We start from the raw sequence: 27,730 nt of genomic DNA, 5'->3' as shown, positions 1-27,730 counted from the left end.
AGTTTCCTGTTCACACAGGCCAGCTGGACATCATCTCCATGGCTGAGACCAGCATGATGCCAGAAGAGATTGAGCTGGAAATGGCGAAAATCCAGCGTCTCCGTGAAGTCCTGGTCCGTCGAGAGTCAGAACTCAGGTTCATGTGAGTGAGTGGGGAAGCAAGGTGGAGGTGTGAAGAATAGAGGCAGCCTGGAAAACATAGGTGATTGAGTGTCATGTACTAACACCGATTCCTCAAGGCACCAAGAAAACCTCTCATGGATGCCACATATTCAAGGAACTAAACTCAGTTTCCTCCCTCCCTCCTTCCCTCCCTTCCTTCCTCTCTCCCTCTCTCCCTCCTTCCCCCTCTTTCTTTCCTTCCTTCCTTCCTTCCTTCCTTCCTTCCTTCCTTCCTTCCTTCCTTCCTTCCTTCCTTCCTTCCTTCTCTCTCTCTCTCTCTCTCTCTCTCTCTCTCTCTCTCTCTCTCTCTCTCTCTCTCTTCTTTGTTTCCTTTCTTGGTTTTGGTTTTTTTTTTAGGATGGTTTCTCTGTATAGCCCTGGCTGTCCTGGAACTTGCTCTGTAGACCAAGCTAACATCAGACTCAGAGATCTGCCTGCCTCTAACTCCCAGGTGCTGGAATCAAAGGTGTTGCCACCATGCATGGCTTAAATTCCGTTTTCTTAATTAAAAAAATTTTAAGGAAAGAAAATAGAATACCAACAAATTATATATATATATAAAAAAAATCTTGGTTTTTTTGTTGAGGGGAGATAGATTGGGATCACCATAGAAGATAGTATACAGGTGGCATCTACAGTCTTCTCTCTCTGGAAATCCCAGGGTTCCTGGAAGCCTTAAGAAATGTGTCTTTAGGGCTGGGCAGTGGTGGCACACATCGTTAATCCCAGTACTCAGGAGGCAGAGGCAGGCAGACCTCTGAGTTTGAAGCCAGCCTGATCTACAGAGCAAGTTCCAGGACACAGTCAGGGCTACACAGAAAAACTTTGTTTGGAGGGGAAAAAAAAGAAAGAAAGAAAAAAAGAAAGAAATGTATCTTTATGTTTTAACTTTGTTATTTTAAGTGGGAAATTCCAGAAACTGGTTACTTATGGCTTTTTCTCAAAAGCTCTGTGCTGTGGGATGGTCTGTATGTCAAATAAAATACTGATTGGCCAGTGGCCAGGCAGGAAGTAGGTGGGACAAGGAGAGAGGAGAATTCTGGGAAGTGGAAGGCAGAGGCGGAGAGACACTACAGCCGCCGCCATGACCAGCAGCATGTGAAGATGCCGGTAAGCCACCAACCACGTGGCAAGGTACAGATTTATGGAAATGGATTAATTTAAGATATAAGCACAGTTAGCAAGAAGCCTGCCACGGCCATACAGTTTGTAAGCAATATAAGTCTCTGTGTTTACTTGGTTGGGTCTGAGCAGCTGTGGAACTGGCGGGTGACAAAGATTTGTCCTGACTGTGGGCAAGGCAGGAAAATTCTAGCTACAAATTAGATTACCACCACAGCTCTGCTCTCTGGCCTGTCATGTGATTGGTACATTTTGTTGTATTGAGAAATGCTTTTAACTTCCCATGTCCTTGGAGCTGAGCTGGGATGGCTTACCAACTCACAAGTGAACATTAGAATGTTAACAATGTAGGGCCCTATGTGTGTGGGGTGGGGTGGGGTGGGGTGCTGCAACAGCCACAACCCAGATGAAACTATGAAAGTATATACATACAAGTATGTATATGCAATCATGTATACATGCTAGTGTGTGTGTGCATATGTGTTTGGGGAAAGGGTGGTTCTTAATTTGAGCCAAGAGAAATAGAAAGCTGGTTGCTGGGGGAACTAGCAACAGTATTCCAGGAAGTGGCACTATCAAGGTGAATAGTCTGTGAACGTACAGCCTCTGGCTTGTTTTAAGGAGGTGTGGTATGGCATTTAGAGGTAATTTTTAAATTATGTAAAACACATATAAAATATATGTTTTGCACAAATATTAATTTTATATGCAAAAAAAGAATTTTAGATTCTCACTGTAACCTAGAGAAGCAGATATTTCATCTACTATTTCTTATTTTGTTTGTGTGTGACAGTGTCTTGCTATGTATCCCAGGCTGGCTTCTCAAATGCTGAACAGGTGCCTAAGTGCTCCACTAGGTTCAGCTGTTACTACCATGTCAAATAAGGCCTCTGGGTTGAGTTCAGGCTAGCCTGCTTCGAAAGCGATAACTCTTTCCCTGTCACTCATTAGGGATTGGGATACCCCCAGGTGCTGCCCTTGTGTGAGCTAAAGAGGCAAATTGGACCATCCAGCAGGCGACTCCCTGGGCTTTGGTGCCCTCAAGTGCAGAAGGGGAGAAAATAGCTGCTATGGGCCGCAGGAATAAATTATAAGAACTCAGCTGGTTATGGCAAAGCCACTACCTGAAGGGATCAAGGAATTCTTTCAGGGGAAGCTAAATTCCAAGGAGCATTTGGTGTTGTTTGGCTTGTTATATATCAACTGTCTTCTGTTATGAAAATCACGTGTGCCTTTATAGTTTTCCCAATTGATTTTTCCCTAAGAATTGCTAACTGTGTGGACTGATCACTCTCTGGACATATACATTCAAGGTATTTGGAGAACATCCCCAGGAAAGGCTTCCTTCCCCCAGCCCATCTGTTTCTCCCCTTTCAGTACTGGAATCAGATATCTCCCTCACCCACATTCAAGGACTAACAGAAATAACAGTCCAGACCATCACATACATGCTAGTCTCCTGACTTAAGGTAAATTCCAGAAGGAGACACTGCCTAGGTCAGGTGGATTTCAAGTAATAGCTTCGCACAATTTAGCTCATGCCCTCCTTCTCTTGCAGCCTTACTAATTTTATGGACCTCTAACTCCTTACTTAACCACTTCTAGGAATATTTAGATAGCCTTCTGTGCTGACAGCTATGCACAGCCAGAACCCCAGTTCAAGCCTCCCTGTAATTATCATCATTGGCAGCATCCGGCCAGGTCCATCCCCAGATGGAGGAAAGTACCTTATCTGAGATACCTCTGTATTCTCTAAGAACAGAACTACCCATTTGAGAAGGCCTGGCGGATGTGCCAATTAAGCTTAACTTCCTCCTTTCCCAAACCTTACCTCTAGTTCCAGATCTCCCTTTAACTATCACCAGAGGCATCTACCTGTACACAAGTTGCCTAGCAACCAAGCACACTTCCCCCCACCCTGTAGAAAAAACGGCAGATAGCTTGGACAGATAGGAGCCACAGGAAAAAAGGAGGCAGTTTTATTTTCTTCCATTGACCTAGCAACATTTTCTCCCAATCACATTTAAGATTATATATAGTTGAGCACATAAGATCCCTCTTCTTAGATATTACCCGAATTTAGTTAATTCATTTCCCCATTAGTCACTTCCCTTTTGGGTTGCAAATGATAATTAACAATTACTGCTCCTCTTTGTGATTCTTATCACCCCTCCGTTTGCCCCTGGAAGCTTGCCTTTGCACTACCAAGGGATTACTGCTTGTAAGCTTATGCATACCAGGACTCCCAGGGCATGGGACTCCCAGGGCACGGAAGGATGGAGAAGAAGATTTGGGAGAATAAATGACTGGACTAAGAGCTCGGTGCGCTGAGATTCTATTTCCTGAAAATAGTCCTCGCTGTTCATAGTTTCTCTCCTGAGCCCCTGGGATGTATAATATTAAGGCTGGTCCCTCTAATATTATACAAGAAATAGCACTGTTTTCTAGGGCTGCCTGGTGATCTGGGTCTCCAGAACTCGGGATTCCTGGGGATGAGCAGGGGTTCTCCCAAGAGAATATATGTTTCCCTCCCCCCCACTTTTTTTTTTTTTCGAGACAGAGATTTTCTTTGTGTAGCTTTGTGCATTGCCTGGAACTCGCTTTGTAGACCAGGCTGGCCTCGAACTCACAGAGATCCGCCTGGCTCTGCCTCCGAGTGCTGGGATTAAAGGCGTGTGCCACCACCACCCGGTGTGAGAATATATGTTTTTAAAAACTGGATTCTAACAGGCATACGGTGAGCATTTAGAACTGAAGCACATCAAAGAGTTAGGAGACAGGGACTCCTTCTTACACCTGGGAACCTAGGAGAATTGAAACAGCACTTCCAAACACCAGGGTCTGCAAGGAGGAGGTGCAGCCATCTTTCCTGGCTCTGTGAAGGGTCTCTATAACCAAAGGGAACACACAGAGGCTCCTAAACTTGAAGATGCTTATGCCCAAGTGAACTTAGTTCCATCAAGCAAGAACTGTGCTTGTGTGTGCACTTCAAAGTCCCTTAGCCCATGCATACAGCAGGCTAGTTCTGGTCAGATTCCTAAGCAAGCATCCTGCCCAGGCTACTGGACATGGAACACTAAAAAGACAGTAAGTGCAGCTAGATCTGTGTCCTTCTAAAGTAGAAAACAACAAAACAAAGGTAGCTGGGCTGACATCTCAGTTGTCTGTCAGCTCAATTCCATCCTCTACCAGAAGTGGAATTGGGGAGCATCACCCTCCAAACAGGTCACAGCATCTTCCTTTGGTGATTTTTTTTTCCAGCCCCACCTGTTCAGCAGGGTGTGTGATTATCCCATTTAGCAGAGGAAGAGACCAAGCCTCAGGGGTTAAAGGAGCTGCCACAGGTCTCCCATCTGGGAAAGAGGGAGTTAGAATCCATGCCCAGTCCCCCCCCCCCACTTCAAACCTATGCTCTCAGTATATAACACTCTGGTATTGTCTCCTACTCTGTAAAATGGAGAGCAATACTGACTGCAGCCATTCACTCTATTCTGCATGTGCCAGAGTGTGGCTTAAACAGAGGGATTGATGCTTCATGGGCATGACTCTGCTGATGGGATCCTTTGGAGGAAGGAAGGCTTCAGAACATTCCCAGTTTACAGATTTAAAACACCACCACCAACAACAAAAAACCAATGTTCCCTTTGTCTGGAAATAAGCAAACTGAAATATAAGGATTCAGAAACAACCCTGCACACTCCCCTCCCCCACCCCACTCCACCCAAGCATTAAAAGTAGGACAAAGAACACAGGCTGCTTTAGAGGACTGAGGACCCCTTCAGCCTGGAGTTACTTGAGATGGCTGGAGAATTCGTCTGCTGCTGCAGGAGCAATGGCTGGCAGTCTGTGAGAAAGAAAAGAAGGGATGGAAGGAAAGAAGGAAAGGAGGAAGATGGGAGGGAGGGGAGAGGAGGGGAGAGAGGGGAGGGGAGGGGAGGGAAAGGGCGCTGCAGAAACTACATCTGAATAAGCTGAATAGTTGCCTGTGGGGGGATGGAGGGGGAGGGGGACGGGGTGGGGACCTTTATCTCTCTTAATGTAAATGTAACATCTCTAGCATTCTGAGCAGTGCTGAGTACTTAGGCCAATTAATATTTCTCAAATGTACAATAGATTACCTTTCTCAACCTTACCCATCCTTATCCCTCAGAGCCTTGTTATTTCTCTCTCTCTCTCTCTCTCTCTCTCTCTCTCTCTCTCTCTCTCTCTCTCTCTCTCTCCTGACCTGAACCTAGCAGCCTTTGGCAGAACCAGTAGCAGTCATGGCCACGAGGAGACCGGTTCTGTTACACCCGCTCTGAGGCGATCTTTAAGCTGCTGTGGGACCTGTAAATTAACCTGTATTCCACAGTCCAGGTGGCCATGCGCAGATCCTTTTCAGACCAGGTGTGGTGGCAGCTGCCATCACTCCCTCTGTTTCTTCCTTGGTTTGTTACTGCTCTGTCCTCTGGGATGCACAGCCTCTCCTCATCTTTCTTCCGCCAGAATGTTGAGTAGTATGAGAGAGAGATGTATCCATTCTCTGAGCCCTATTGAGAACTCAGGAGCTTCTACTACTACTTGGGCCCAAGGCAAGGCAACTAAGAGCTGCTGTTTCCTGGGGGCTCTGAAATGTCACACAGTGTGCCCTACACACGGTATAATTCATTCACAGAAACCAACAAAATGTGGTTTCAACTTTTCCCCTACGTGGATATAGAAACCGAGGCAAGAGAGACATGACTGACTCCAGGTCAGTAGCTAGTGAACAACAGAAGCACAATTTGAACCCGTGATGTCTGTCTTGGAGGCAGAGCCTTAACCTGAAGCTACTCCCAATGCAAGGATCCCCTGTCCCTTAATTGTCCAGCCCTTCCAGAACAGAGCAAGCTCCTGCTGGGGTGCCCGCATGCCCACATTGGGTTTTGTCTTGCTTCACCATCTTTGTTAGGTCCCCAAGAAACCCTCACTCAATCCCTAGACCACACATTGCACTACAGAGCCCTCCCTGCCTTATCCTCCAGTGCCAGCACCCAGGGTCTCTCACAAGGAGTCTGGGGGACAGCTTCTTTCTCATCCACAGCACTCCGACATTTCCAGACCTTACCTAGAGCCACCTGATGACTTCTGGGTGTGCTAGGCTTCTGACAGACACCTACCAACATTTTCTAGTTCTCCTTTAGCTGAGCACTCCCCAGCCTCTCCTGGATTCTCAGAGACAGCACTTCCAGTCATACAATGAAGGAGCCATTGCCTCACACTTACTCAGTGTAGCCTCACCAACCAGCACTGATCCAAGTCTCCAAGCTGTGGCCAATGCTCTTCATTCATTCATCACATCCTTCTTATCAACATTTCCCACCCACCTCCTGGCACCATGTGCCTGCTCACTGCTGTGTCCCAAAGAAATTCAGGACAAATGACTAACTGAAGTGTCTATTAGCATAAGCAGGTGCTGGCTACCAGGTTCTCCCAGCATCACAAGTGCATGTTAGAGAGTCCTGGCTCCTCCCAGCACTTCTCACCCAGACCCACTACCCTAAAACCTCTCCAGCCCATGGGCTGGGCTTTGCTTCCTTTCCTCCAGCTTCTCCTTTTCTATAAAACTTAGCCATTTTGGCCATGTGCCCCCTGGATCCTCTGCTCTTGGCTCCTGGTCCCTTCTCTTGCCTTCTCTCTTCCCTGCCCCCCTATCTCCCATGGCTTGGTTCAGTTCGGAACCTTCCAGATACTTCTGCTGAACTCTCCCTCATATCTACAATAAAAACTTTCTCTCCCCATGTGTTGAGTTGAGAGTAGATAGAAGTCATATTGGACAGAAACTGTGCTAGGCAGCTTTCTGTTATGATAACAAACACCTAGGATAATGGATTCATAAACAGAGAGGATTCTCTGGGCTCAGGGTTTCAAGTTTCAACTGTGATCAGTTGGCTTCATTGCTATGAGCCTAGAGGAAACAGAATACCCTGGAAAGGAAGTAAGAAGAGATGGGGTCCCAAAATTCTTCTGCAAAAGAATCCCCCTATGGCCTAACTTTCTCTCACTAGGCTCCACCTCTTAAAGTCTCCACTGCCTTCTAAAAGCACCATCCTGGGACTATGCCTTTAACACGTGGGCCTGTAGAAGACATTCTAGATCTAGGATACAGAATGACAGTTTGGGACTTGCAGATCCTAAACCCCAAGTTAGTAAAGACAGCCCACTATGACCTTGCTGTGGAGCCCCCTTTCTTCAAGGGTTCCTGGGGACCTCTTAATGGTTTTGATTGCCAACTTGACTGGATTTAGAATCTTCTAGGGGACACAGCTCTAGGAGTGTCTAAGAGAGTTTCTACAGGGCTTTAACTGAGGAGGGAGACTCATGTTCAATATGGGCAGCTCCACCTGTTGGGCAGGAAACAGGAACTGGATGAAAAAGGAGACAGGAGAAAGCCATCTGGGCAGCAGGCAACTCATCTCTCTGCTTCCTGATGGTGGATGTGATGTGACCAGCTGTCTCATGCTCCTGCTGCACCTTCAGACAGTGGGACTAAGTAAGCCCCTCCAGTCTTCTACTGCTTTTTGCCAGCTGTTTTGTCCTAACAGGAAAAGTAACTATGACATTCACAATATTGGTACTTTTTTAGTTCTCCTGGGCCCGTGGCACACACTAAGTGCTTCGTAACAGGATATATCAAGACACTCAAGCCCATGCAGTCAAGTTATACACCACAGTCAGGTTCCTAGGCCATGGTCAGATCCATAGCTTAGTCATAAAGGAGCCCCCAGTAGTATGTTTCCCAATCTGAATACCCAGTATGTCTTCTCTGTGTCTTCCCTTTAGCTTGCCCTCTGGCTTCAAACCTACAAAATGCCATTTTGAGATTTCTTTGCTGAAATTTGTTGAACTTTCCTTCAAAGAAGTTAGGGAGCTCCTGGGTCTCAGAGAACCCCATCCCCTGCAGCAGCCAGCAGTAGCTGGGGGCTAATGTTTAGGACTGTCCTTCTCCAGGGCACTCTTGTCTCTCCAATCCTGTCTGCTGCTACAACCTCAGGCATATTCTCTTTTCCTTCATTCCAGCCAGGGATTACGTTATCAGCTTCTAATAACTCCTGTAGCCCTTGGCTACCTGGCTCAGCTCTCTGTCTCATACCCCTCCCTATTCCTGGGCTCTAGAAAATAAGTACCCTCAGCCTTCCAGTGGGCTGGGCTGGTTATTTCCACTCTCCACCTGCTGGATGTGTGGCCCTCCTCTCAGCTTGCTCCAGGCAGTGGCAGCTTTTAATGGCATCAGGCAAGGGAAAATGATGGTGTGAAGGGCATATCTCAGGAGTGAGGTCCTGGATTCTAATATTTCCCCAGAACTATTTCATTTAGAAACATAAGGTTTGAGGAAGAGCCCAAGTCCTAGGAACCTGGCAGAGATCCCAAGAGCGGCGGCAGATGCACACACTGCAGACCCCATCCATTCCTGAGGAAGATTCTCTGTGTATTGATGTATTGATCTTCATCATAGCTCTTGTGGTAGTTTGAAAGAAAATAGTTCCAAAAGGGAGTGGTACTAATAGGAGGTGTGGTCTTGTTGGAGGAAGTGTGTCACTGTAGGGGTGAGCTTTGAGGTCTCCTTTCCCCCAGCTTCACTCAGTGTGACAGTCAGTCGATCGACTTCCTGCTGCCTTCTAGTCAAGATGTAGCACTCTCAGCTCCAGCACCTCTTCTGCCTGCATGCTGCCATGCTCCCTATCATGATAATAATGGACAGAACCTCTGAAACTGTAAGCAAGCCACCCCAATTAAATGTTTTATTTAAGTGTTGCCGTGGTCATGGTGTCTCTTTACAGCAATAGAAACCTTGACTAAGACAGCTCTGGAGGTGGATGATATCACATACTCATTTTATAGATGAGAAACTGGGGCACAGAGAGATTGAGTTACTTGTCCAAGCTTGCATGGGTTCTGATAAACAGAGGATGGTGGTATGACCTGAGGTCTCTGGGGAGTGAGGGTAGGGATAGATCAATGCTTTCAACCCTTGAGCTTCTCAATGATTTTAGGTCTAGTTTCTATTGCCAATTATGTGGCCTAGAACAAATATTTGTCCTGTTGGAGCCTCAGTTTCTCCATAAGTACAATGTGGGAGGCCTGCTCCCACACTTTGAAGTGTTCTTATGAGAGAGGGATAAGAAAATATTAGATAGAAAGAGAGACCTAGCTGACCAGAGGAAAGACAGAAATACAGGATAGCTTTGGGAGGGCCTGGATCAATAGCCAACAGCCTCTTCTGTTTATTCAAAAGGGCTTTGTTTCTTTGTTTGTTTGTTTGTTTTTGTTATTATTATTATTAAGAGATTTTCTGTTCATTTTATATTCCAACCACGATTCCCCTCACCTCCCTCCTCCCACCCCCAGCCTTTCCCCCCAACCTCATCCATTCCCACCTCCTCCAAGACAAGGTCTCCCATGAGGAGTCAGCAGAACCTGGCACACTCAGCTGAGGCAGGTCAAAGCCTTTCTGCCCTACACCAAGGCTGCGCAAAGTGTCCCACCATAGGCACTAGGCTCCAAAAAACTGGCTCATGCACCAGGGATGGGTCCTGATCCCACAGCCTGGGGGCCCCCTAAACAGCTCAAGCTAAATGACTGTCTCACTTATCCAGAGGGCCTAGTCCAGTACTATGGGGGCTCCTCAGCCATTGGTCCACAGTTCATGCATTTCCACTAGTTTGGCTGGCCATCTCTGTACATTTTCCCATCATGATCTCCATGTCCCTTGCTCATAGAATCCCTCCTTTCTCTCATTGATTGGACTCCTGGAGCTCAGCCTGGCGCCTGGCCATGAATCTCTGTATCTGCTTTCATCATTCATTGGATGAGGGCTCTATGATGGCAGTTGGGGTATTCAGCCATCTGACCACCAGAGCAGGCCAGTTCAGGCATTTTCTTGACTATGGCCAGTAGTCTAAGATGGGGTCCTCCTTGTAGATTCCTGGGAACTTCCCTAGCACTCTGTTTCTCCCTATTTCCATGATGTCTTTATTTATCATGGTGTCTCTTTCCTTGCTTTCCCACTCTGTCCCTGTTCCAGCTCGAACCTCCCGTTCCCTTATTTTCTCATTCCCCATCCCTTGCCCTCCATAACCTCCCTCACCCCCAGTTTGCTCATGTAGATCTCATCTATTTATTCTTCGCTGGGTGATCCATGTGTCCTTCCTAGGGTTCTCCCTGCTAGCTAGCCTCCCTGGAGCTGTGGGTTGCAGTCTGGATATCCTTTGCTTTACATCTAGTATCCACTTGTGAGTGAGTATATACTATGTTTGTCCTTCTGAGTCTGGGTTACCTTGCTCAGGATATTTTCTAGTTCCATATATTTACCTGCAAATTTCATGATGTCATTGTTTTTCTCTGTTGAGTAGTATTTCATCGTGTATATGTACCACATATTATTAATCCATTCTTCAGTTGAGGGGCATCTAGGTTGTTTCCACATTCTGGCTATTATGAATAATGTTGACATGAACATAGTTGAGCATGTGTCCTTGTGGTATGATTGAGCATTCCTTGGGTATATGCCCAAGAGTGGTATTGCTGGGTCTTGAGGTAGATTGATTCCCAATTTTTCTGAAAAACTGCCATACTGATTTCCACAGTGGTTGTACAAGTTTGCATTCCCACCAACAGTTGAGGAGTGTTCCCCTTGCTCCACATCCTCTCCAACATAAGCTGTTCTCAGTGTTTTTGATCTTAGCCATTCTGACAGGTATAGGATGGTATCTCAGGGTTGTTTTGATTTGCATTTCCCTGATGACTAAGGATGTTGAGCAATTCCTCAAATGTCTCTCAGCCATCTGACATTCTTCCATTGAGAATTCTCTCTTTAGCTCTGTAGCCTATTTTATAATTGGATTGTTAGGTATTTTGATGTCTAGTTTCTTAAGTTGTTTATATATTTTGGAAATCAGCCCTCAGTCAGATGTGGGGTTGGTAAAGATTTTTTCCCATTCTGGAGGCTGTCGTTTTGTCTTATTGACCATGTCCTTTGCCCTACAAAAGCTTCTGAGTTTCAAGAGGTACCATTTATTAATTGTTGCTCTCAGTGTCTGTGCTGCTGGTGTTATATTTAGGAAGTGGTCTCCTGTGCCAATGCATTCAAGACTACTTCTTACTTTCTGTAACTGGAGGGTTTCTCTCCAGCTCCCGCCAAGCCCCAGCAGTCCCGGAGCCCACTTATAAAATAAACACACAGACTCTTATATTATTTAAACTGTTTGGCTTAATGGCTCAGGCTTCGAGCTATCTAGTTCTCACATCTTAAATTAACCCATTTCTATAAATCTATACCTTGCCACATGGCTCGTGGCTTACCAGTATCTTACATGTTGGTACTCATGGCAGCATCTGGCAGGATCTCCTGACTCAGCCTTCCTGTTCCCAGAATTCTCTTCTCTGCTTGTCCCACCTATACTTCCCGCCTGGCTACTAGCATTTTATTTATACAGAGCGATATACACAGCAACTTTCTCTTCTATCAAGTTCAGTGTAACTGGATTTATGTTGAGTCTTTGATCTACTTGGACTTGAGTTTTGTGCACAACAATAGATATGGATCTATTTGCAATCTTCTACATGTTGGCATCCAGTTATGCCAGCACCATTTGTTGAGGATGCTTTCTTTCTTTTTTTTTTTATTATACAGTTTTGGCTTTGTCAAAAATCAGCTGCAGATTAATGTCAGGATCTTCAATTTGATTCCATTGGTCTACATGTTGGTTTTTATGCTAGTACCAAGCTGTTTTTATTACTATAGCTCTATAGTAGAGCTTGAAGTCAGGGATGGTGATGCCTCCAGAGGTTGATTTATTGTACAGGATTCTTTTAGCTATCCTGGGTTTTGTTGTTTTTCCATATGAAGTTGAGTATTGTTCTTTGCAAGTCTATGAAGAATTGTGTTGGGATTTTGATGGGGATTGCATTGAATCTGTAGATTGCTTTTGCTAAGATTGCCATTTTTATTATATTAATCCTACCTATCCATGAGCATGGAAGATCTTTCCATTTTCTGATATCTTCTTCGATTTCTTTCTTCAGTGACTTAAAGTTCTTATCATACAGGTCCTTCACTTGCTTAGTTAGAGTTACCTCAGGGTATTTTATATTATTTGTGGCTATTGTAAAGGGTGATGTTTCTCAGAGTTCTTTCTCAGCCCTTTTATCATTTGTATATAGGAGAGCTACTGATTTTTTGAGATAATCTTTTATCCTGCCACATTACAGAAGGAGTTTATCAGCTGTAGGAGTTCCCAGGTAGAATTTTTGGGGTCACTTATGTATTGTCTGCAAATAGTGAAAGTTTGACTTCTTCCTTTCCAATTTCTATCCCTTTGATCTCCTTTTGTTGTCTTATTGCTCTAGCTAGAACTTCAAGTACTATATTGAATAAATAAGGGGAGAGTGTACAGCCTTGTCTTGTTCCTGATTTTAGTGGAATCGCTTTGAATTTCTTTCTATTTAATTTGATGTTGGCTGTTGGCTTGCTGTAAATTGCCTTTATTATGTTTAGGAATGTTCCTTGTATTCCTGATACAAGGTCTCTCCAAGACCTTTATCATGAAGGGGTGTTGGATTTTGTCAAAGGCTTTTTCAGCATCTAATGAGATGATCATGTGGTTTTTTTCTTTCAGTTTGTTTATATGATGTGTTACATTGATGGATTTTCATATGTTGAACCATCCTTGCATCCCTAGGATGAAGCCTACTTGGTCATGGTAGATAATTTTTTTGATGTGTTCTTGGATTCGGTTTGCCAATATTTTATTGAGTATTTTTGCATCAATGTTCATGAGGGAGATCGGTCTGTAATTCTCTTTCTTTGTTGCATCTTAGTGTGGTTTGAGTATCAGGGTAACTGTAGTCTCGTAAAAAGAGTTTGGTAATGTTCCTTCTGTTTGGAACAATTTGAAGAGCATTGGAATTAGCTCTTCTTTCAAAATCTGGTAGATTTTCAAAATCTGGTCCTGGGCTTTTTTTGATTGGGAGACTTTTAATGACTGCTTCTTATTTCCTTAAGGATTATTGGTCTATTTAAATAGTTTATCTGGTCTTGATTTAACTTTGGTATGTGGTACCTATCCAGAAAATTGTTCATTTCTTTCTGATTTTCTAGTTTTGTGGAGTACAGGTTTTTGAAGTATGATCTGATGATTCTCTAGATTTCCTCATTTTCTGTTATGTCTCCCTTTTCATTGCTGATTTTGTTAACTTGGATTCTCTCTCTCCCTCTCTCTCTCTCTCTCCCTTTTGGTTAATTTGGATAAGGGCTTGTCTATCTTTTCGATTTTTTCAAAGAACCAACTCTTTGTTTCTCTGATTCTTTGTATTGTTCTTTTTGTTTCTATTTCATTGATTTCAGCCCTCAATTTGATTATTTCCTGTTGTCTGTTCCTCCTGGGTGAGTTTGCTTCTTTTTGTTCTAGAGCTTTCAGGTGAGTCACTAGTGTGAGATTTCTCCATTTTCTTTATGTGTGCATTTAGTGCTATGAGTTTTCACTTAGCACTGCTTTCATAGTGTCCCATAAGTTTGGGTATGTTGTACTTTGGTTTTCATTGAATTTTAGGAAATACTTAATTTCTTTCTTTACTTCTTCCTTGACCCATTGGTGATTCATTTGGGCATTATTCAGTTTCCATGAGATTGTAGGCTTTCTGTAGTTTTTGTTGTTGTTGAAATCTAACTTTAAGGCATGGTGGTTCGATAAGATACAAGAGGTTATTCCAATGTTTTTGTATCTGTTGAGATTTGCTTTGTGACTGAGCATGTGTCCAGTTTTAGAGAAGGTCCCATGGGGTGCTGAGAGGAAGGTATATTCCTTTGTGTTAGGGTGGAATGGCCTGTAAATATCTATTAAGTCCATTTGAGTCATAATTTCTGTTAGGTCCCTTATTTCTTTGTAAAGTTTCTGTCTGGCAGATCTATCCAGTGGTGAAAGTGGGGTGTTGAAATCTCCCGCTACTAGTGTGTGGTGTTTGGTGTGTGATTTAAGCTTTAGTAATGTTTTTTTACAAATATGGGTGCCCTTGTATTTGGAGCATAAATGTTCAGAATTGAGACTTCCTCTTGGTGGATTTTCCCTGTTGTAAATATATAATGTCCTTCCTCATTTCTTTTGATTGATTTTAGTTTGAAGTCTATTTTATTAGATACTAGGATAGCTACACCAGCTTACTTCCTAAGTCCATTTGATTGGTAAGTCTTTTCCCAGCCTTTTACTCTGAGATAGTGTCTGTCTTTGAAGTTAAGGTATGTTTCTTGTATGTAGCAGAAGGATGGATTCTGTTTTCATATCCATTCTGTTAGCCTGTGTCATTTTATAGGTGAATTGAGACCTTGATACTAAGGGATATTAATGACCAGTGATTGTTTATTCCTGTTATTTTTTGGTGGTAATGTTGTGTGTTTCACTTCTTTGGTATTTGTTGGTGTGGGATTATCTATTGCCTGTGTTTTCATGGGTGTATCTAACTTCCTTAGATTGGATTTTTTTCCTTTTATTTTATTTTACAATACCATTCAGTTCTACATATCAGGCACAGATTCCCTTGTTCTCCCCTCTCCTGCCCCCCTCCCTCCCCTTCTCCCCAGCCCACCCCCCATTCCCACCTCCTCCAGGGCAAAGCCTCCCCTGAGGGCTGAGATAGACCTGCTAGACTCAGTCCAGGCAGGTCCAGTCCCCTCCTCCCAGACTGAGCCAACCGTCCCTGCATAAGCCCCAGGTTTCAAACAGCCAACTCATGCAATGAGCACAGGACCTGGTACCACTGCCTAGATGCCCAACTGGATCAGGCCCTCTGAATAGGTGAGACAGTTGATTGGCTTAGATTGGATTTTTTCCGTCTAGTGCTTTCTGTAGGGCTGGATTTGTGGACATGTATTGTTTAAATCTGGTTTTATCATGGAATATTTTGCTTACTCTGTCTATGGCAATTGAGAGTTTTGCTGGATATAATAGTCTGGGTTGGCATCCATGGTCTTTTAATATCTGCATAATGTCTCTCCAGGACCTTCTGCTTTTCAGAGTCTCCCTTGAGAAGTTAGGTGTTATTCTGATGGGTTTGCCTTTCTTTGTTACTTTTTCCTTTGCAGCTCTTAATATTTTTTTTTATTCTATATGTTTAGTGGTTTGATAATCATGTGGCAAGGGGACTTTTTTTTTTTTGGATCCAGTCTATTTGGTGTTCTGTAAGCTTCTTGTATCTTCATAGGCATTTCTTTCTTTAGGTTGGGAAAGTTTTCTTCTATGATTTTGTTGAATATATTTTCTGTGCCTTTGAGTTGGTTTTCTTCTCCTTCTATCCCTATTATTTTTAAGTTTAGTCTTTTCATGGTGTCCCAAATTTCCTGGATGTTTTGTGTTATGACTTTTTTTTTTTTAAGAAATTGAGTTTTTTTTGTTTTTTTTTTTTAGATTTATTTATTTATTATGTATACAGCATGTATGACTGCAGGCCAGAAAAGGGCACCACATCTCATTACAGATGGTTGTGAGCCACCATGTGGTTGCTGGGAATTGAACTCAGGACTTCTGGAAGAGCAGTCAGTGCTCTTAACCTCTGAGCCATCTCTCCAGCCCCGTGTTATGACTTTTTGGCTTTAGTATTTTCTTTGACTGACGAATCTATTTCCTCTATCATATCTTTAACGTCAAAGATTCTCTCTTCCATCTCTTGCATTCTGTTGGTTATGCTTGCATCTGTAGTTCCTGTTCATTTACTCAGATTTTCCATTTCCAGTATTCCCTCAGTTTGTGTCTTCTTTATTGCCTGAGATTTCAGTTTTCAAATCTTGCTAAGAAAACCCACCTCTTAGACTTACCCCTAGGGCATTATTTACTCACTTACTTATTTACTTATTTATTTTGGTTTTTTGGAGATAGATAGTCCTTGCTGTCCTGGAACTCACTATGTAGACTAGGCTAGCCTCAAACTCCCAGATATCTGCCTGGGTGTATTACCACACCTGGCCTGATGCTGGGCCTTCTAAAAGGCTCATGAGTACAACAAAGAAAAGGGGATCTGGGTGACATATCACATAGTGTTACAGTGGCAATTGTCCCAGATTATGTTCTCTAGAATCTCGCCAGCTGTATGATCTTGGTTGACTGACTTAACCTCTGTAAGACTGCTAGAAAGAATGGGAATGTGTGCCCTATAGGCAGTGAGCATTGTCCTAGACAGTGCTGGGACCAGATACAGGCTGGTAGGACATTGTCAACTATGTGTTAGCTTTTGTTGGTGTCAGTGTGAAAGATGGGTGGATTTTGGCAGTGGGGATGTAGTATGTAGGAGAGAAGACAAGGCACTGGCAGGAAGTCTTGGCAAGTGATTGACCATGGAAGGCATGGGGGGAGGCAGTGACTTCAAGAGCTCATTGACAGAATGCAAAGCTACATTACTCGAACTACCAGTGTTTAACTGGGTTTCTTCCAGAGTGACTCACTGCCTTTGATAGATGTTATTATCCTCCTGGTGTCTCTCTCATAAGATCTGAAAATTTCCACTTGCATTGGAAGCTCTAAGCTTTGTTCAATGGAATCCAGGACTATGTGTTCTTCTCTGTGCCCACCTGACAGCTTGTCTGCTTTTAAAAAAAAAAAAAATCACATATTGATTGAGATGTGTCACACAGGAAACAGAACTCAAGTCCTTTAAGGAGGGCAGTCTGTTTGGGGAAACACAAAAGCTGAGCTATCATGAAAGAGAGGAACTAAACCAGCCTGGGAACGTAGAGAAGGTTCCAGAAGGAGGCACTGGGCTGTTTTGAAGGCTGCACAGGAATTAGTTTGAGCAGCAAAGGTGCTATGACTTAGGAAATGTTTGGTCAAAGACTGGGAAGATGTGGGGCCATAACTCATAGGCTTGTAGAACAGCTACTGGGCCATAACTCAAGCACTCTGAGGCAGAAGAAGCTAGGGAATGGAGGAGCTGAGATGACTGTGGTTATATTGGTCTCCAAAGAAAGGAGTTGCTCATGAAATTAAAAACATAAAACCTTTCAAAGTTATCCAGACAGGAGCTGGGTGGGTCAGGTAGTTCAATGGCCATGCTCAAGCATTTATTTAGCTTGAACATGGCCCTGGATTCCATCTCTAGCACCATACATGCACACACACACACACACACACACACACACACACACTATGATTATTATTGTTGTTGTTCATAGTGATAATACAAATTTTAAAATTAAATAGCACAAACTTATTGTAAAAATAAAAATAAAAAAACTACAGAGAAGGGAATGGGGAATAGCTTGGTCAGCAGATTGTTTGCCATGTAACCATGAATACCTGAGTTCAGTCACCAGCAACCATGTGAAAAAAAAAAAAAAACAGGTGCAGCATTGCAGTCTTATAATCCCAGTGCAGGGAAGGTGCAAACAGGATTTGGGGCTTACTGACCAGCCAATCTAACCCAATCAGTGAGCTCCTGGTTCACCGAGAGACTTTTTCTCAAAAACTAAGGTAGTCCCTCCTCTCCCAGGCTCAAGGAACATCTCAGAAGAGTGGGTGGATAGAATGTAAGGGGTGGAGGATGGGAAGGAGTGCTGTGAAATGCTCTCTTCTGGAAATGACCTGGCTGTTGCACCCATAAACTCGCTACAGCTCTGGTAAGTTCTTACCTACACAAGAGCAAGCCAACAAGATCAGCCAGTATTCCAGCAGGTAGCACTAAATAGACTTAGTAGGTTTTGAGAGAGAGAGAGAGAGAGAGAGAGAGAGAGAGAGAGAGAGAGAGAGAGAACATGAAGGCAGGAGGTGGATGCGTTCGAGTTGAGATGGATATGATCAATGTATACATGCATGAAATTTCCAAAGAACAAATGGAAGATAAAAATAAAAAGTTGGTAGGCTGCTGCCTAGGTTGATAAAAACACCTGTCAAGCAAGCACGAAGACCTGGATTTGAATCCCTATCTAAGTAAAAAGCTAGGTGTGGTGGCACACATCTGTAACCCCAGAGGAGGCAGAGACAGACAGAGCTTCTGTGAAGCTCATTGACCAGCCTGCCTAGCCAGACTGAGGTTCAGTGAGAGACCCTGCCTCAAAAAAATAAGGTGAAAAGTAGTCAAGGAAGATATCCAACCTTGACCTCTGGCACATCCATTCTTGCATAGACACACACACACACACACACACACACACACACACACACACACACACACACATGCATACACAGGAATACAGTCCCAAAAGATATATCCAACATACACATACACACACACACACACACACACACACACACACACACACACACACACGAATACAGTCCCTAAAGACATATCCAACATACACACAAATACAGTCCCCCCAAAAGACATATTCAACACACACACACACACACACACACACACACACACACACACACACACCCTCAGAGAAGCTAAGAAGCTAATGAAGGAAGTAAGTATTCTTTCACAATAATGTAACACTGTGAATGGAGCCTCCCTGTCTCTTTTTGTGCAGATGCACCTTACAGAATGGGACCGTGATCTTTCCTGTGAGCTGCTTTCATGTGGTTTACTCTCCCACACTGCTAGTGTCTTCAGAGAACTCTACTTCATGCCTCTGCACCATAATTTGCTTCAGCCATGCTCTGCTGTTGGACATCCACTTGCTTCCTTTTTTTTCTCTTATAAACAGGCGGTAGCAGTCACAACTACATTTTCACATGCCCATAAGCTCCCTGGGATAAAAATTCATAAACAGTGGAAAGACTAAAGGATTTAACTGTCTTCAAAGTGGCATGGATTGCCAGTGTTGGTTCACTGAACAGCTCCACAGCTCTTGTGTATGCTCATGACTGTGCATGCATGAAGGTCAGGAAACAACTTGCCAGACTCATTCTTCTCCTTCAACTGCGTGGGTCCCAGGTATCATGTTGGTAGCAAAGCCCTTTACCCACTGAGCCATTGTACTAGCCCATCTGCCTTTTCACTGATGTCCTCCCAACTCTCATACAACTGGAAATTCTTCCACATGGCACTCCTCAGGAGTGAGAAGATAAGGAGGCTGGGATATCCCACCATTATCAGAACAGCCTCAGAGGCTAAACACAGCTTACAAAGTCTGACTAAGCCCCTGTCTTCATCTGTGTTGTTCCACCATAACAAGACAGAGATTAGAGAGGTCATAAAGAAAACAATTAGCAGACACAGTAGTATATACCCTATAATCTCAGCACTCAGGTGGCTACAGAGTGAGGTCCCCTATTCATTAAAAAAACATAAGAAATTAGCTTCACACCCAAGTCACAGTCTCCCATATCACTGATTAGGTTGCATTTTTTAAAAAGATATTTATATTCTTGAAGTTCTGGCTGCTGGAAAATCTCTGGAGAGGCAAGTGAGCATGGCTAAGGCTGACAGGCAAAAATTACTGGAAATAAGGTTTAGTTGGGAACCAAGTCCAGGCTGGGAGGCGTTGAAAAGGGCCACACCCTTCTGACTGATTCACCTCTCTCATAAGACAAATACATTTCAATGACTGCTAAATCTTAACACAAATTGTGGAGGGAACATTTGAAGCATAAAAGATTCTTAGATGGGGCTGGCAAGGTGGCTTAATGGTTACAAGCACTGGCTGCTCTTCTAGAGGACCCAGTGACACCCACATGGCAGCTCACAGATATCTATAACTCCAGTACCAAGGAATCCAATGCCCTCTTCTGGCCTCCATGGACACCAGGTACACACATGGTAGACAGACATTCAAGCAGGCAAGACATGCATACATGTAAAATAAAAGGTAAACTAAATTTAAAAGTTTAAAGTTCATATACACCACATACACACAAAAGAATCAAAACTCAGTCTAGAATATTCTTTCAAGAAAGAGTAAGCTGTTCTCAAGGGGATATGGTGTTCTTTGGGGAATAAGTGTCTCATCCAGGAAAGATCTGTTCACAACCCAGGAGACAATGGAGATTAAGACAGAGATCATTTAAAAAGCCCCAGGGAGGAAACTGATAGCTGGGCCTTCAAGGATGTCCCAGGGGCATCTCTTTCCTCTCTGTACCCTGGCCCCTAGCATGATGCTGGTAAATGGCTGGGCCAGGGCTCCCAGGAGACTTGTCCGTACATCAGCACAGTGTTATCAGGGATAACACTGATACTTACATGTCTAGTGTGCTGGGTATTTTACCCAGGTTGTCAGGTTTGGCTGAAGGCATGTTCAAAGGATTGTCTCCTACATGATTCTAGAGCCAGCCAAGTTGACAGTATTAACCATCACAGCTTCTAAATGGCATTCTGTCCTCTGAGTGTGTGTCGCACCTTCTCAGGCTACTCCATTTCCTCAAGCCAAATTGTTCTGACGTGTGAATGTGGGCGTTGGTTTAGCCTTGGCCAGATGTGCTGGTTAGGGCTTCTAATACTGTGATAAACACTGTGACCAAAAGCAGCTTGGGGAGGAAGGGGGTTGTTCACCTCACAGTTGTAGTCTAGGGAAGTCAAGTAGGAACTGAAGCAGAGGCCGTGGAGGAATGCTTACCAGCTTACTTCCCATGACTTACTCAGCTCGATTTCTTATACCATCCAGGGCCATCTGTCCAGGGTGCACTGCCTACAGTGGTCTGGGCCCTCCCACGTCAATCATCAATCAGGAAAATGCCCCCCCCCACTTGCCCACAGGCCAATCCTGTGGAGACATTTCCTCAGCTGAAGTCCCTTCTTTAGATAACTCTACCTTGTGTCAAGCTGACATAAAAACTAGCCAGCACACTAGACATGCAAGCATCAGTGTTATCCCTGGAGTGCTAATGTGCTGGCAAGTCTCCAGGGAGCCCTGGCCCAGTCATTTCCCAGCATCATGCTGAAGTTATTGTCTGCCTTCCACAGATGTGCTGTGACACTCATACACGTGTACCCCCCCACATGCATACATACACGTATACATTCATATAAAGGTAGATGGTAAATAAATGAAAAACAAAACAAAGATGAAGGTAGTGAGACTTGGAGACTTGGGGAAGTGAAGTCCCTGGTGCATGGCTTTTGGTTCCCCAGCTCTAGCTTCTCTCTATCTCTGTCTCTCTCTGTTTCTATTTCTGTCTCCATCTCATTTTCAACAAAATATCTGAGTTTTGAGTTTTAACTGGGTATTGCTGACCTTCAACTTGACTGACAGTTCAGACTAGATCCTTCTCTGTTGTGGAGCACTTTTCTATGCACTGGCAGGTGTTTAGCAACGCCCTGGGGCCTCATTCAGTAGCAACACTGTCTACCCAAAGGAGTTGTAATAGCACATATGTCTCCAGCCATATCAATTGTCCTTAGAGATCATATCACCCCATTAAGGATCATAATTTAGCTGGATTTCTATTAGTTGGAGATTCCAGAGACCTCCAGCTGAATACTTGCTGGGAGAAACCTCTTGTGGGATATTCACTATAGAAGACTGCTCAGACATGGGTTTAAGCCAATAGAAAGTCTTAATTAGTCCACTGGCAACTACATGGAGTATTTGGGATCACAGTGTAGCATTGAACCTTTTTCAGGATGAGCTTTTAAGCACAAAAAACCATGTTCTGGGTTAACATACTTCTGTTAACCAGAACAGTTAGCCAGAAATGGAACTACAGAAGCCAAAAGGCAAGGTTAGTACATTTAGAGACTTTCTCAGAACTATGGACTTTGATAGATTAAGACTTTGTTTTCATTTTAGCAGGTGGTGCTGTCTACAGATGAGTTTTATGGCCTGAATGGTATTTCTGTCATGGAGGCAGTTGTGCTAAGGTCTAGGAGTCTACTAAGGTGTGGGGCCCTGTTACAAACCAGCAGGCAGCCTATGCCCTTCTGGCAAGCCCTGGCTCATTCAAGGTGACCTGCTAGGATGTTCTAGGCAGAGTCTTGAAAAAGGCCTGGCATGCTTCTGGCATGAAGAGATGCAGACTGAATCCTTGCCCTGGTCCTGGGATCTCAGATGTTAGGAGTGGGGTGAAAACTGGGGGCATCTGAGGTCAGCCACAGGTGGGCCCACACTGTTCTGTGGTCACACTTCGGGGAGGAACTGCAGACTGAGGCTTTTGGTAAAGGTGTGGTGATGAGTAGGCACGTGGTCGGAGTCAGACTCCAGAGAGTAAGGCTCTCGTCCTGATCCTGTGTAACTTGTGGTCCAGCTAAGTCCCTTAACCTAAGTTTACATTGGTAGCTTCTCTATACCTCTTCCCAGGATGGTTGTCAAGGCCAACACAGAGTGCTGTTTCCAAAAAGACCCATCCTCCCTTCATCTGCTGCCTTGTTCTTCAGAGCACCAGAATCAAACCCAGGGCTTTGAGCATGCTGGGAGAGTATTCTACCCACTGAGCTACAGTCTTGGGCCAGAGTTAATTTTTTTAATAACACACACCCTACTATGACACACAGCAGAATTGTAGGGAAGCCCAGTTTAAACATACCCCTGGAAGGAATTTGTAAATTCCTATAGAAATATAAATGTTCATATTGGTTGACCAGTGGCTTGCTTGTCTAGGAATTTATCACAGAAAAACCTAGATGTGAGCAGTGCATCAATCACTGTATAGCAACATAGTGTGATACTGTACACACACACACACACACACACACACACACACATCAATTGACTTGCATTACTAACAGGGAACCATGCCCAAGATGTATTATTAAATAGAATTACATATAATTTGATGTAAAAAGATATATAAAGAAAAAAGAGCAAATTGCTGAAATATTCTGTATAGTAACAATGTCATATGATATTTATAACTAGCATATTTTTAAACCTGTAAGAATCAATACTAAACTAGAGGCATGAGTAGTACTCTGATTCAGTTTGTGTCTGGAAGCTTCAGAACTTGGAAGTGGATGATCAGTCCACAGGTCAGCCCCTGGGTATCAATGGTACAAAACCCAGAATCCAAGAGGTGAAAATTTTGGAGTTATATTTAAGGGCAGTGGGAAGGAGACAAAGAAACAGAGAGAGACAGATCAAGAAAAGACAGAGAAAAATAGTGACAGAGAGAGTGGACAACCCCCTACTTCTTCCTTTTCATCCTCTTCCCCTATCACCTCCAGCTGACTAGATGTTGCCTACATGAGGGCAGGACTTCCTTAAACAGTTCAGTGACTCACAAGCCAACCTCTGGGGACATTGTCACAGACTGTTGTGGTTTAAATGTAAACTATCCCTAATGTCAGGCTTATATGTTTGACCCCAGCTGGTGGTACTGTTGTGGAAGGTTATGTGATTTTGGAAATATGGGGTCTAGCTAGCTGTGGGGGCAAGCCTAGAGGGTTCTACATGCCAGGTTTCTGCCCAAGCTCTGTTTCCTAGTCTGGACTGTGTAAAAGTAGCTTTCAGGCTCACATGGCTACAGAGCTGCCTGGTGGACTGTAGTCCCTAGGACTGTGAGCCTAAACAACAACTCTTCCCCCTAAGTTACTTGTAAGTTCGGTATTCTGTCACAGCAAGGAGAAAAGTGATGAAGACCCAGACTTATTCAGAAACAGGCTGGTCACTGATAACCCAGGCCTCCTTCAATCAAGTTAAGCAGTCAGTATAGCTCTTGGAAGGGGCATCCACTCGCACCAGCTGCCTGTGTTTAAACCAGGCTAATGCTGATGTATGTTCTGCTGAAGTAACTTAGTGTGTGTCCCCTCCCCCACAGGATGGATGACATTCAGCTCTGCAAGGACATCATGGACCTGAAGCAGGAGCTGCAGAACTTGGTTGCCATTCCAGGTAATGTGAGTGATTGCACCCTCTTTTAGCTACTGCCTAGGGCTCTTCATCTGCCCTCTGTACCCATGTGTCGGGCTGACCAACAGGTAGGACTGAGGCAGGACTGATCCGGCCGGTCTCTCCCTGGGGCTGAGCAGGATGGTGAGTGTCAACAGCCCAGACCTCCCCTGTCTACCAGAGAGAAGCACACTGAGCTGGGAGTCTTGTCAAAGCAGGAACTCATTTTATCACATCAGGAGTGGACTTATATAGGTTGGGGTGATGAGGGATGGGGTGAGGATAGCAGGCCAATGAGATGATGCCATCTCAGTAGTTACTAGGCAGAGGCAATTCTAGGTCAGGTTGAGCTGAGTCACTCATCTGTGGGAGTCATGTCTGAAGACAGGTCGCCAAACTCGAGCTAGGCTCAGGAAGTTATACTGGGCCTCATGCCCAGGCCTTATGGGGGCCAACATCTCCCCCTTTTGTTTTTTGTAAGATATAGCCCCTGTGTTAGGTTGTCTCCCACTTGGAGATCTTACCCGTCATCGAGTACCATGTATCATAAATAGGAGGGGGAGGTCACTCCATGACCTGCCATAGGTTGTCTCAGCCCGCTTGAGAGCTTACCGTCATTGGTCAAGTGGAGAGCAGAAGAAGGGCACTCATAGGAGGATACCCAGCCATGGGAGGGACCAGACTCCTGAGTGGCTAATCTTTGGTAGTGTACCTCAATCTGATTTATGTTAATTGCCTCTAATCTCTGGTGGATAAATTGTGTGGACTTATAGAACACACAAGGCCCAATGGTGAAGAGGAAAATAAGGAGAAGGAAGGGTTCAAGGAGGGGAAGTAGGTAGGGTAAGAATCCATGAAGACCTGTCCATAGAGGACTGTCTTGAAATTTCCACCGTCTCCTTTCTAGGTCTTTCTGGAGCCTCTTTCTCTTATCCTGGATAATCCCCGACTTGTTAGTGTAGAAGCAGCATTTTTCCTGTAACAACAAAGGCCCCCCTTTTCTGAAGTTAGCAGATCTAACCCCCTCCTATTCTGGAGGACTACTTCAGCCAGAGTCTAACTGACTCTGCAGGTCAAGAATGGTGCTATAAATGGCTTTTACATCATCAATTAACTGAGTGGATAATTTCCTAAAAAGATGTGAGGACAGGCCTATCCCCCATGGCTCCTGTGGCCATGCCTGCAATTATTCCCAGTCCAGCAAGGAGCGGTATCATTTGAATGGCCCTCTTAGACCTTCCTCCTATGTAGTCAAAAGAGGGTACTGGAAGAGCCTCATCATTGGGGACATCTGCATCTGGTATCAGCATGGCAGGGGCACAAAGGACTGTCCATGACCCAGGGAGAAAGCTAAAAGCCATTCCTCCTCAGCACAAAAAAACCATTCCCATGGAGGGACATATCTCCTTGGGGGGGGGGGCGGTGCTAGTGTGGTTTCCAGCACAAAAGAAAGATGAGACCTGGCCCACATCAATGGCATCCATACTATTTTGTGGTGGAGCCCAGAGACAGGAAATTAGTGGGCAAAACATGGAGGGGCTGCACCTTAATAGGCAGGGTAGGGGAACAGCCTGGTGGGGGGATGGTAGAGGAAACATCAATTTCAAAAAAGGTAAGGATGGAATGGGAAACATTAACAGGCAATGCCAGTGGTCATGGTGGCCCCAGGCATAGGCAGAGCCAACAATTCTCAGCAAGGGAGGGATTGGTCTGATTGAGTGTGGAGAAATATGTCTCCAGGATGGCCTGGGTATCAGCATTGAGGTTAAGATCACCTTTCTGATCAGGGAGGGCTGAGGGGTGATAGAAGAGCTTGGGGAACTCAGATTTAAGCAATTGTTCCACTCTCTTTTGGATCTGTAACTCCTACAACTGGTCCTGCACTCCTCCACCATCAGAGTAACCCATGGGGGCCTCCAATTCCCAGTAAACATGGTCACTGGAGTGGCTGAAACAGGGTTTAGTTCCCCACTGGATGCCTTCCAAACAGAACCAAAAGTACCTGAATGGCCAATGCCATTTCTGGTGGTGATCCAGTAGGTCTTATTATCAGTCTTTCTAATGCATTCACACACCATGGTGTAGCAGGTGGCATGCATGGATTGGTAAAATGAGGTGCAGGGTCAGGGCCCAGGTTTGCCATTTACTGTAGGTATGATTTTAGGCTTGTCTACCCACACCCATTTATGTGAGGCAGATTCAATAATGGTGGTGCTGGTATGAATACTGAGGCATGCAACTTTACCCCCACAATCTGCTGTGCTAATCAGCTGTACAGAGTATGGTGAGGCCTTGAACACTCGACCACCACAATCACAGGGTTTTCCACATATCAAGTTCAGGGGTTCTTGTGCATCATAATGACCCCCAAACCCCTTTTCACCAGGCTGGGCAGTCAACATCAGCATCAGGACAAGCAACAGCATCCGCATCTTTGGTTGTTTCTGAGGAAGAAGCAAAAAGACTACCCTCTGGGGTAGAATACTCCCTGGAGCCGTCATTATCATTGTCCCCTTGTTGGGGTAAATATTTGGGGTCTCTGGCCGGTACCCAGATCTGAACCCTCTTCCTGCAGTGAGGAGTGAGTCCGGCCCTCTCCAGGCCCCAATTAAGGGGTCCCTCCACTTGACCCAAATGGTACTATAAGTAACCAAGGAGGACCAATGTTTTTGAAAAGGAGACAAAAGTTTATCTTCCTTAGAAAAATTTAAAATATTTAAGGTTAATAATGCCTTTCTTAGTTGATCATGACTCCCCCTTTTGTTTTGTAATTTGGACTTAAGTGTTTGGTTGAATCTTTCCACAATGGCCTGACCCCAAGGATTATAGGGGATGCCAGTAAAATGATAAATTTTCCAGGTGTGTAGGAAATTTACAAAGGCTTTGCCAATAAAGCATGGGTCATTATCTGTTTTGATTTGATTTGAAACATGCTTGGATTTTTCCCCGGCATGAGCTGATGCCCAACAGGCATGGGAGAAAGTATCTACAGAAAGAAAAACATATTTAAGTTTTCCAGATGGGGAATAGTGTGTGACATCAATCTGCCAGAGATGATTGGGGCGAAGTCCTCGGGGATTGCTCCCCATCTTTTGGAGGGGAGGGATTTGAAGGAAGGGCTGACAAGACTTGGAGGTCTGGACAGTTTTTTTGAGGTCTTTAATCGGTACCCAGGGAAACTTATGTTTCAGGCCTCTCCAGTTAACATGGGTAAGTAGGTGGAAATCTGTGGCCTCAGTAACAGTATTACATTGAGGCATTGAAGCCAGATGGTCAGCCAACTGATTTCCTTTGGAGAGAAATCCTGGCAAATTTTAGTGACCTCTAAGATGTTGTAAATAAATGGGATCGAGTCTCTGTTTAAGTAAAGAGTGAGCCTGAATCATAAGAGGAGAAATGGGATTGGAATCTAATTTAATATGGGCTTCAGCCAGGTTAGGCAAAAGATTTACAGCATACAGGCTATCAGAGGATAGATTAAATGACTCTGATATGGAGTCTAGCGCCATAACAACAGCAAACAGTTCCTTAAACTGTGCAGACCCCTCCATGTTGAGGAAGATTGTTTTTATAGGTATAGGTTCCTCTCCTCATCCAAGGGGTAGGAACACAACTAGGGAGCCCCACAAGCATCCCCTGTCGGTAAACACCTTAAGAAAATTGGGGTTTGGGTGAGGCAAAAAAATTCTAGGGGGCCTCTACTCCAGACGGGAGAAGGAACTCATCCATTTATAAGGACCA

General features: G+C 44.4%; 1 protein-coding gene across 1 annotated transcript in view; it reads left to right on the top strand.

Annotated features, from left to right (window-relative positions):
* Bmerb1 (bMERB domain containing 1) overlaps nucleotides 1–27,730 on the top strand; it is a 104,506-nt gene that overhangs the window by 55,583 nt on the left and 21,193 nt on the right. The window contains exons 2-3 of the mRNA XM_006983870.4: nucleotides 19–142; nucleotides 23,919–23,992. Coding sequence (XP_006983932.1) covers nucleotides 19–142; nucleotides 23,919–23,992 — 198 coding nt within the window. The remainder of the gene's footprint in view (nucleotides 1–18; nucleotides 143–23,918; nucleotides 23,993–27,730) is intronic.

This window comes from Peromyscus maniculatus, chromosome 8 (assembly GCF_049852395.1).
Source record: "Peromyscus maniculatus bairdii isolate BWxNUB_F1_BW_parent chromosome 8, HU_Pman_BW_mat_3.1, whole genome shotgun sequence".
Taxonomy (NCBI): Eukaryota; Metazoa; Chordata; class Mammalia; order Rodentia; family Cricetidae; genus Peromyscus; species Peromyscus maniculatus.
This window is presented reverse-complemented; position numbering and strand designations above follow the sequence as displayed.